The 12,291-nt window shown below is 31.2% G+C and overlaps 1 protein-coding gene across 1 annotated transcript in view; it reads left to right on the forward strand.

The window, feature by feature from the left end:
- LOC106468846 overlaps window positions 1–12,291 on the forward strand; it is a 78,107-nt gene that overhangs the window by 15,237 nt on the left and 50,579 nt on the right. The window contains exon 4 of the mRNA XM_022397204.1: window positions 8–2,692. Within this exon, the coding sequence (XP_022252912.1) occupies window positions 8–2,692 (2,685 nt within the window). The remainder of the gene's footprint in view (window positions 1–7; window positions 2,693–12,291) is intronic.

Below are 12,291 nucleotides of genomic sequence, written 5' to 3' on the forward strand. Positions count from 1 at the left end.
ATACAAACTACAAACTCTCATGTTGATAAACAGGAGTCTCTAGAAGAAACACAAACTACAAACTCTCATGTTGATAAACAGGAGTCTCTAGAAGAAACACAAACTACAAACTCCCACGTTGATAAACATGAGTCTCTTGAAGAAACACAAACTACAAACTCTCACGTTGACAAACACGAGTCTCTTGAAATAACACAAACTACAAGCTCCCACGTTGACATACAGGAGTCTCTAGAAGAAACACAAACTACAAACTCTCAAGATAATATACAGGCGTCTCTAGAAGAAACCCAAACTACAAACTCCCACGTTGATATACAGGATATTTTGGACAAATCACATGTGATCAAAGGGAACGTTAATAACTTAGATAATTTGGATAAATCATATGTTAACAATGTTCAAGATGATGATGAACTGGACTCTTCGGACATGGCACATGTTAACAATGTTCAAGAGGACATACTAGATACGTTGGAGAAATCATGTGCTAAAAATGTACTTGGTGTTTTAGACAAACCTCACTATGATAAACGAGATACTTTGGATAAAGTATATGTTGAAAATATTCTAATGGATAAACTGGATATTTTTGATATATCACATGTTAAAATTGTGAAAGTTCATCAACTGGATACCTTGGAGGAATCATATGCTGAAAATGTTAATAAGAATAAACTAGATATTTCGGTCAAATCATGTGTTAATGATGTGATCGCTGAAAAGCTGGATAATGCGAACAAGCCACATGTTGAAATTTTGAATGTTGAAAAGCTGAAGAATTCGAGCAAATCACATTTTATAAATGCGAACGTTGAAAAGCTGGATGATTTGAACAAATCAAATGTTAAAAATATGAACGTTCATAAAGACGATATTTTGAATAAATCACAAAATTTTCAAATTGATAAACAGGATATTTTGGGAAAATCACATGTGATCAACGGAAATGTTCATAACTTAGATGATTTGGACAAATTACATGTCAAAAATATAAACATTGACAGATTGGACGACTTGCATAAATCAGATGTTTTTAACTTCCCAACTCATAAACAGGATTATTTAGCCAAAACTCTTGTTAAAAATGTGGGCTTTGATAATATGGACGCATTAAATATATCATATGATAAAAATGTGAATGCCGATAAAATAGATGTGGATGAATCACGAGTTGTAAAGTCCCCAGTTGGTAAACAGGATGATTGGGCCAAAACTCCTGTTAAAAATGTGGGCTTTGATAATATGGACGCATTAAATATACCATATGATAAAAATGTTAATGCTGATAAAATAGATGTGGATGAATCACGAGTTGTAAAGTCCCCAGTTGGTAAACAGGATGATTGGGCCAAAACTCCTGTTAAAAATGTGGATTTTGATAATATGGACGCATTAAATATAACATATGATAAAAATGTGAATGCTGATAAAATAGATGTTGATGAATCACGAGTTGTAAAGTCCCAAGTTGGTAAACAGGATGATTGGGCCAAAACTCCTGTTAAAAATGTGGATTCTGATAATATGGACGCAATAAATATATCATATGATAAAAATGTGAATGCCGATAAAACATATGTGGATGAATCACGAGTTTTAATGTCTCCAGATCATAAACAGGATGATTGGTCCAAACCACAAGTTAAAAATGTACGAGTTGGCCAACTAGATATCATGGAGAACTCAAAAAATTATAATTTCGATGTTGCAAAAAACATTTCTTCAAAAGAAGACATATTCATTGATACAAATATTATACTGGAAGAACCGAAAAATGAAAATTCATTTGTCGATACACATGTAAGTTTAGGACAATTACAAACAGAAAATATTCAGACCATTGCAAATGAGGCTTTAAATGAATCGCATATTGAAAATCCCCTTTTTATTACAAATGATGATTTAGATACATTATGTGTAAAAAACTCGCATATTACTGTAAAAAATGATTTGAACAAATCTCATATCAATACCAATGGTTGTACTGACAAATATCACTTTGAAAAACTTCGAGATGAAAGAGGCAATTATTTGGATGAAACAAAAGTCGGGAACAACCATGTAAACAATAAAAATGAAAAATCAGTGACAAAACATGACGAAATGAATTGTATCTACCAACAATATTCTGATGGTCAGTGTAAGGAAATGTCTAGTTTTTATTCTGGTGATCAGAGTGTGAATCACCATGAAATTGATCACTTTGATTCTTCGTCTCAGAATAGAAGACAATTCAGTAGTTTAGGTTGTCCATCGTTTGAAACCAGAAATCATGATCAGATTGATTTTCTGTCTCTGAATACAGGACAATTCAGTAGTTTAAGTTGTCCATCGTTTGAAACCAAAAATCATGATCAGATTGATTTTCCATCTCTGAATACAGGACAATTCAGTAGTTTAGGTTGTCCATCGTTTGAAACCAGAAATCATGATCAGATTGATTTTCCATCTCTGAATACAGGACAATTCAGTAGTTTAGTTTGTTCACCACTACTACGAGTTAACACCAGGAATCAAGAAACATTTACAATCGAAGAAGCAGATGTATCAGAAGTCGAAAATATAAAAAAAGAGGAAGATATTCAAAACAAGATATGTAGCGGTAAAAAACAGGAGAATGTTATTTCAAAAGAATTCCAATCTTCAAGAGCTTTGGAGCATAGAGAAGAAAAGAAAATGAAAGATGCAAGTAAGAATATTTACACAAAACTAAATTTTAAACTTGATTTTATTTTCCCTACAGGTTCAAACATATTGGTACAATTCTCCAAATTTTATTCATATATATAAACTTTATGCATGTATGGGCGTTAATATTTAAAAAAATAGTTACTTCTTCATATTTTAAATAATATTTTCATATTGAGATATCATAACCGCAGAACCTTATTAGTCACAATAATCGCAAAAATTTAGAAGTATCACACCAGGTTCTAACAATATTTTCATATTGAGATATCATAACCGCAGAACCTTATTCGTCACAATAATCGCTAAAATTTAGAAGTATCACACCAGGTTCTAAACTTATAATTGTAAATTTAAGAAAGAACAAATTACAAGATGTTATCGAATATTGTTTCTTTTCTTCCAAAATTATGAACCTTGTTTGATGTAATCCACTTTAGCTCGATGTTGGAAACCCTCAAAAGGCAGGTTAACACTTATTTCAAAACTTTGGGTGAAATAAGGAGGACTTCACTTGAGCTATTTTTATGTATCGCATTATACAAAACAATTGTTATCCTTCACTGAATCATTTTCATTTTATTCTCATAAGATAACCCTGGACAAGTGCAGAAAGATATCAATTACTTATATTATGTCAAAACATCATCCATTATCAATATAGAATCTGAAGTGTCAATAAATGCAACTGTAAAATGATATCTATCTATCGACGTAATACCACGTTCTAGGCTCGGTCCTTTAGTCATGTCGATTGAATTAACAGATATTATAGCAACGCCATTTGAAATTTTTTTGAGGAGTGGGTAAATTCTTAAGGAAATCCAGGAGCTGCTAGGACCGTGAAAGCTTTAGGATTTTTCTAAAGTGAAAATGCAATATGTGGCCAGGCATTGGATTGTGCTGTACCTTTGCAGGAAGCACAGCAAAAACATAAAATAGTTCGAATTATTGTATAGCGCATTGTAAATGGTTGAATATATCTGATTTTGTGAGTATATGAAGGCGGTGGTGCTGGTTGAGGGAGACATATGTAGATTTCGCTTTATGTGCCTAGAGGAGAGAGAAAGAGTTTATTTATGTTGTATTTCATGATTTCTGTAGTTCATGAATAATTAATATTCTTAGAACATAAATTAATCAAACATTGTCGCTTTCTGTCGTCTTCTAGTGATTCTAAAACTTTTAGGCTCGTATATAATTTTTTGTTTAAACTTTTTTTAAGTAGAAACTCAGGCCTAAAAAAACACGAAAACCTAGTAGCAACAATAAACATTTTTAACATTTATCCACCAGTAAGAAGTGTGAGATTGTTTTTGTTTTTTCTGGCACAAATGAATAATATGTAATGCGATTTTGTCAATCTGCTAGGAAGAAAATACTGGCTAGCCTATGCAGCAGGTGGAGGGCGAGTCTAGAAGTTAGGGATGCAGTGTGAGAAGATGTAAGCAGGAAGCTCAAATTGAGTTTGTTACAAATTTTATCATTTTTACATTAGTTTTTCGCTGACCACCGATATTAGCTCCAGTGCTATGCTTAACACAGTTTCAGAATTTCTGCTCGTGATTGAACAGTAAAATTGAAAAATAATAAATGAGCATAATTAACGAACAAACACGATAGATGATAATGAATATTGATCCCCTGCAGACCAGAAAAAGAAAATAATAATTTCATGAAGGGTGGGAAGTAGTTTATTTCCATATTCTTTACAACTTTTCCAAGCGTATTTAGTATTCATGATGTATGTGATGTTGCTTTAAAAATGATAATATTGTTACGTCTTTGGTCGTTTGTTAATTTCCGGTATAAATTCTTCCCGAGGAACATCAGCGATACAAGTCCTTTCTTAAATAAAACTAGTTTATTCTTTCTCAATACAACTTTGCAATACACAGAATTTCCACGGTCACTTTAACTTAAAAAAAAAGCTATAATTCACAACGATTCTCGCACTTTACTTACAGTCACTACCGCTCACTTGACTCAATTATCTGTCTCTATATCTTTCTATCTCCAATTATGATCCCCGCTTTATTTGCCGGGCTTATATATTAAAATAGAGGGCGCCTAGAAAACAATAGAGTTGCCAGGAACAGTCATGATCCTTCTAGAAACTCCAGCGCGCATGCTTCCAGCGTCGCGTGACTTCCGCTGTCGTAACAATATCTTCTCCATGACGTTCTAACATATGCATTTTTTTTTTTCGTTTTAACGTAATCTAGGATTGGGAACCATAGCCATGACAAACGTTAAGCCTAGGTATTAATACTTTGGCGTTAAGTATAACTGTAGAAGGACATTTTGGATTAGGTCATAGACTATGCTAGCATCATCTTCCCACGACGGCGTGGGTTTTACCTGATTTACTGTAGCGTATTTCGATTAAGAGGTTGAACTTTTTCCTCGTGTGAGCGTTACCTTGTGTATAAACCCGATGACTGATACCCCTCGTTCAAACGAAACACAAATCATCAGGATCATAACAATGACATTTTTCGTGTATTATATTGCTCAACTCTTTATTTATGGGACTCTTTAAACATTTCTATGAGGTTGCTCTGTAACAATGTGACTTTAGGGTACTTTGTAATTATATTATCGAGTTTCTTCCTGGATTGACAGAACCTTTTATAAGGTACATAGAGATGTCAACAGAAGTGGAATTCTGCCAATACTCAGAAATTCACTTTAAATAGTGGGTGAATGGATATAGTTAACTTCAGAAAACTTGATATTCCATACAGTGTGAGGCCAAGGCCTGATAAAGGTAAGCACCTGTATTTCATTAAGGGGAATTTCATCACCAGATGTTTTCCAAGAAATGAACAATAAAACATCATGTATTTATTACTTTATCCAGTATAAAAACTTGAAAATATAATAATGAAATATTGAAATGAAATCAAATATTACACTCAACATATATAAACCTTACAAAAATTTCCACCTATTACGTAGTTTATAGAACCGTTCTTTATTCAGGAGTTAAATGCAGAGTTCTGTTTGAGGTAAGAACGAAACTCAACTCGTTACTTATTTTGCCTAGAGTCAATTATTGTTTTTTTTAAACCTTAGTTTCCGAATTGACAAAAAATGCAGATTACCAAACACCTACAAATGTGTTCATTATTTTAAAGCTGTTCAGGTGGTAACCTTAAATGTTACATATTTTATCACATATCATAAGCTATAATGTTATGTATACTACCTACCTATTTTTACAGCTTAGCTGTTTTCTCTAGCAAGGAATTTTGTAGCCATACTTTTGTTCTATTTCATACTTTTTATAATAATAATAATATGTTGTGTTTTATTTTTGTAATTTCACACACACAAAGGAATTAGCTTCTTTCCCACCAGATCTTCCACTTAATTTGCGTGTAAAACTCTTGTATTAATTTTAGAGCCGTAACCAGATGGACAGGGTGGTGTGTTAAATTTATTAAATTTAACTGTTAGACCTCGTAAACTAGTAGTTATGTAGATAGTTATCAATAACATATAACACATTTATATGTGTTACTGTACACTGCACAGCTTCTGATGGTTCTTGCTTATGTAGAAGCTGATTGTTGTTACTTTTGGCAATTTTTATCTATACTTACGGTCATAATTAACTACAAATGGTGGTTATTCAGTAAGTCTGAACAGAACTTAATTGCTTCGCCTCTTAAATTATTGTTTCTGAGTCATGAGTACAATGAGCGCCTTCTACTACCCTTTGTATTTGAGCATCTCAATTGAAATATTAGTAGTGTCAAGTTACATTTTTGTACTATAGAGATGATTAATTAACTGAAACTGTTAACTAGATAGAAATGTATGAGCTCTTTTACAAACAGTGTCTAGGTTTGAGGATTACAGGAGAATGAACATGCTAAAGTAGCACAATTTTGGCTTTACATTTGCGAGATTAAAAACTGAAATAAGTAGTAATTTCTTTGGTGCTCTAGTAGGCATTACTTCGACACCTTACTGCACCTTTAAAATGTTGAGTCATTAGATGTATCAGCGTACAATTTATCGAAAACGAACAAGTACTTTTACACAAGTAATGCAGAAATGGAACCACTTCAATGTTAAACTACGAAAAAATAAAAATAGTTGGTGAAAAGCTGTCAAAAAAAGTTGAAAAGGAGGTCATTTTGCTGTCTAGAAATTCACAAGTCCTTTAATTAATGAATTCCTCTATGCAAATTGGAACAAAAATAAAGGTAAAAAGAAAAGCAGGTGTTCGCTAGCTATGCACTTGGAGTTAGGTCATAATAGTATACAAATACTAAATCGTATCATAGCATATATTTATAGACTAGAAGCAGTGACGTCCACAAGTTATATAGCTTAACTAAAAATTGATACACATAAAATAAGCTCGAGAAGCAATGTTCCTTATGACATAACCACTTTTACCATATTATAAGTGGCTGATACGGATTAAGAGTATGGCGTCTGGAATACAGGTGGCCGCATGCCAATAATGTTTCGCTTGAGGGTGAGGCGACGACCTGTGTAATGACGCTCGATTATCACAGATGATAAGTAAGTCAGGTTAGGTCTCAAGTTCGAAGTCTACAGCGGCGATCAGGAATTTGGCACATTTTCATCAACAGTCTTCACACAGTAAATGACATAAAGAGATGTTTTAAAGCCAGGTTTATTGTAAACAAAATGATTAAAAAGAGTAATAGAACAAGCATTTCTGTTAAAAATAATTATAAGTAAAAATATTTATTTTTTTAATCGTGATATTCATATAATTCTACAGAAACATGAGGTGAGCTTTGTGGATCTCTTCTTTTAGAAATCTTGGACCTGCCCTTAATTAATTTGAGTATCTATGCAAAAATGCGTGAAATGAATAGTGTTTAGTATTTGACTAAGATCATTCTTATTTTAATTAAAACGTGATTTTGTATTTGGCATAAATATGGCTGGCTGGGCGTGGCATAGTGGTTAGCGTGCTCGGACTGTAAATCCAAGGATTCATGGTTTGCCTCCCATTGCAGCAAAAAATACACTTTGGGATGTGGATGTATTAAAGAATGACGGTCAAATCACGCTATTCAGTTACAAAGCAGTAGCGTAACAGTTGAAGGTGGGCGCTGTTGGCTGCTACTTTACTTTAAACCTATAAATTCAAAATTAGGGATGCCATAGGCAGATAGTTCTTTGTGTAATTATACCCAAAAATTATAAAACAAACAACCAATATGGTCATTAGGGAGTTCTTTATATTATACAAGTTCTTGTTCGACTCTTTAATTTGCACAATTGAATTTAGAATATCATTATAACAGACCTTAGACTTCTTTTTTGTAGTAACATCGGTGTAACAATTCAGTTCTTTGTTTAAATTATTCATTGTCGTTTAAAAAGATCCTTATCTCTCGTCTCAGATTTACTTCTCAAGTGAGTCATAAACTGGTTATGATTTGAATTTTTAAACTTCTTATGAACATATTTATATTTAATAGTCGTTGTTAACATTTGTTTAAAGTTTGTTTTTTAATCGAGGCAGCCATTGGATATAAAAATAGGGGCGGTAAGAAATATATTATATCTTTTATCCCTCTTTTTATTGAAAGTATACATATATGTTGGGAAGTTTAAGAGCAACAATTTCAACTATTATATTAGTTAAGGAAATTCTGAGATTTGAAAAGCTGCATCTTCAAGTTATGTACATAGTTATATATATATAGCTTACAAACTATTGTTTACATTAATTGTTAATAGGCAATTAAATCAGCACCATAAAACAATAATGAATTAAATATCGCAATACCGTTATCGGTCCTGGTTGTCAACTTATTGTTATAACGGATAATGTCTGTGGTAACAGCACCCAGATGAGTTGGGAATATCCCATCTATCAGACAAAATCCATACGCCAGTGTCAATCTAGTCAGCCGTCATGGAAAATCATAAAAAATCAATCAAAGAAGGTTACAAAGCAGAGTGCTTACACCCACAACGCCTCGGCTTATACTGACTTTCACTGTTTACAGCCAGTTGTGGGAAGGCAGTTACCTTTAAATTTCTTAAAGTAGAAATGAATTGAAATAAAGTCAGCCTAATATTTCTACTAATTAAACTCCCAACCTCCACCCTTACAAAAATATATTAAATAGAACTATACAATATTGAATAGAACTAAATAAAACTATAAGATATTAAATAGAACTAAATAAAAGTATAAGATATTAAATAGAACTAAATAGAACTATAAGATATTAAATAGAACTATACAATATTGAATAGAACTAAATAGAACTATAAGATACTAAATAGAACTATAAGATATTAAATAGAACTATAAGATACTAAATAGAACTATAAGATATTAAATAGAACTATACAATATTGAATAGAACTAAATAGAACTATAAGATACTAAATAGAACTATAAGATATTAAATAGAACTATAAGATACTAAATAGAACTATAAGATACTAAATAGAACTATAAAATATTAAATAGAACTATAAGATACTAAATAGAACTATAAGATATTGAATAGAACTAAATAGAACTATAAGATATTGAATAGAACTAAATAGAACTATAAGATATTAAATAGAACTATACAATATTGAATAGAACTAAATAGAACTATAAGATACTAAATAGAACTATAAGATATTGAATAGAACTAAATAGAACTATAAGGTATTGAATAGAACTAAATAGAACTATAAGATATTAAATAGAACTATACACCATACCTTAAAAGTTCTTATATATTTCAAACTCCTTCCTTTCTCCTGATGATTTATTCAAGTTTAACACGGGAACGCCGAGACAAGCCTAGCTACTTAAATTAGTTTTTCCGTCCCGGTTATACTAAACATAATTACCAGAAAAAGTATTTATAGCTACTTATAAGCTGAAGTAACTAACTTCCTCTGTATCTTATTTATATGATATTTTTCTATAATCGATAATTTAGTTTCTAAAATATATTTGTATTTATTAAAAAATAAAGTAAGGTGTTTCTTCAATTGCCTGTCTCTATAGCCGTTATCTTTCAATTTATTTTTTAATAAAACATTATCCAAAAAAATTATAGTTATTACATTCTATTAAAAACCGTTTTAGTTGAGATATAATAACACCTCTTAACATGATACACGGAATAACACTATTAGGTATGAGTAGACCAAGAATGGGAAAATTAAATTATCTTCTTTTATCAAAAATAGTCAACTGCACTGGACCTTCTATAAAAGTAATATCCAAATCAAAATAATTAGCATAGATCTCATTATTATTATTACTATGAATTTTACACCAAACCTAATATATCCAACAGAACTTACAATAGAAAGAATTCATTTATAGATATTGAATCATCTGTGTAACAGAAAGTGTAAATGTATAAATTAGGATTTAAAGTCTTCTTCATAAATGAGTTTTCATAAAAGAAAGAGAAATTCGTTCTCATTGCAATACCCACACTTTTCTTATATACTTGTTCGTTAAAAACAATATAACTATTATAAATACAGAAATGGAGTATATTTTTACAATTAATTCTAGTAAATATAAATTTGGGTATAGTTATATCATTATTTATAAAGTTATCAAACAAATCATTAAAAACCCTGATTAAATATTTCAGGTCTATTTTAGTATACAATGTAGTAAAGTCATATGTAAAAATAAAACTGACAGTTTTTGAAGAATTCAAATTACTTAAACATTCCAAAACTGGAATCCAAAATAATAATTCAAAAATAATTATTCCGGCTATTTGAAGACTGTGTTTTTAACTTTTCAAACAAGACATCTAGAATATTGTTAAGTACTATTGAGACAGATTTAGTAGCTGTATTTAAAGAATTAGTAATAAATTTGAACTTCACAGGATTTTTATCCAAGTTTGGAATTGCATTTAAAAATGGTAAATTCGTGCAAGAATATTCTTATAGTTCTATTTAATATCTTATAATTCTGTTTAGTTCTATTTAATATCTTATAATTATGTTTAGTTCTATTTAATATCTTATAATTCTGTTTAGTTCTATTTAATATCTTATAGATCTGTTTAATATCTTTATGTAAGGGTGGAGGTTGGGAGTTTAATTAGTAGAAATATTAGGGTGGCTTTATTTCTACTTTAAGAAATTTAAGGGTAACTGCCTTCCCTCAATTGACTATGGACAGTGAAAAGCAGTTGAAGCTGAGACGTTGTTGGTGTAAGCACTCAGCTTCGTACCCTTATTTGATTTTATATGATTTTCCATAAAGGCTGACTAGATTGACATCGCCGGTTGGATTTTGTCTGATAGATGGGATATCCCCAACGCATTTAGGTGCTATTACCGCAGACATTATCCGTTATGACAATATGTTGACAACCAGGACCGATAACGGTATTGAGATATCTAATTCATTATTGTTTTATAGTGCTGATGTGATCGCCTATTAACAATTAATATAATCAATAGTTTCTAAGGTATTTATTTATTTATATGCATATCTCTTGCATGATTGATAGATAATGAAAAATATTTTTACAGGGTTAAACATGAGAGGATGATAAAGACATTTCAGTAGACTGGTATATATCAAAATCTAAACAAATCATATTAAGAGTCATGAAGTAGTAATTTGAATTGATAGATAACAAAGTAGTTGATGTCAAGGATGTATATGTTATCACCAACATTACATAATTTGTATGCAGAGTAGATGGTGAGAGATGCTGTTACCTACTGATAGCATAAAGGTTAACGGAAACAGAATATTTGATAATAGGTATACTGATGGTGCACATGAACTAAAGAAGAGATACAACGGTTGCTTGTTGATGGAAAGGGCTATAAATTGTCGATAAAACTACAACAATGATAATTACACGATTTGAAGAAGCTTCTAGAATGCGCAACAAAGTAAAAGGTGAAAAGATTGAAGAAGCAGAAGAGACTGCCTTTCTAACAACGAATATCAGAAGTGATGGCAAGTGTGGAAAAACAAAGAGATGAAACAAAAAATAGGAATGGCAAAAATAGCATTCTTCAATGTCAAAAAATATCTGAGGAGAGATTTTAAACCAAAATTGTAGAATAAACCACTAAAATATTAAGTATGGTCAGTTCTACTCTACAGGATGGTACAAGATATATAGAACTATGGTATGCTTACTGGAACTTATATACATTGGACTGTGGTATTTTTACTGGGCCTTATATATACTGGACTGTGGTATGTTTGTTGGACCTTATATATACTGAACTGTAGAATGTTCATTGGGCCTTATATATATACTGGACTGTGGTATGTTTACTGGACATTATTTATATTATAGACTTCTATATGTTCGCTTCCATTGATGCTGAGTATCGGTATTTTTACTGGGCCTTATATATACTGGACTGTGGTATGTTTACTGGACATTATTTATATTATAGACTTCTATATGTTCGCTTCCATTGATGCTGAGTATCGGTATGTTTACTGTACATTATATATACTGGACTGTTGTATGTTTACTGGACATTATTTATATTATAGACTTCTATATGTTCGCTTCCACTGATGCTGAGTATCGGTATGTTTACTGTACATTATATATACTGGACTGTTGTATGTTT

This window comes from Limulus polyphemus, unplaced genomic scaffold (genome assembly GCF_000517525.1).
Source record: "Limulus polyphemus unplaced genomic scaffold, Limulus_polyphemus-2.1.2 Scaffold3188, whole genome shotgun sequence".
Lineage (NCBI taxonomy): Eukaryota > Metazoa > Arthropoda > Merostomata > Xiphosura > Limulidae > Limulus > Limulus polyphemus.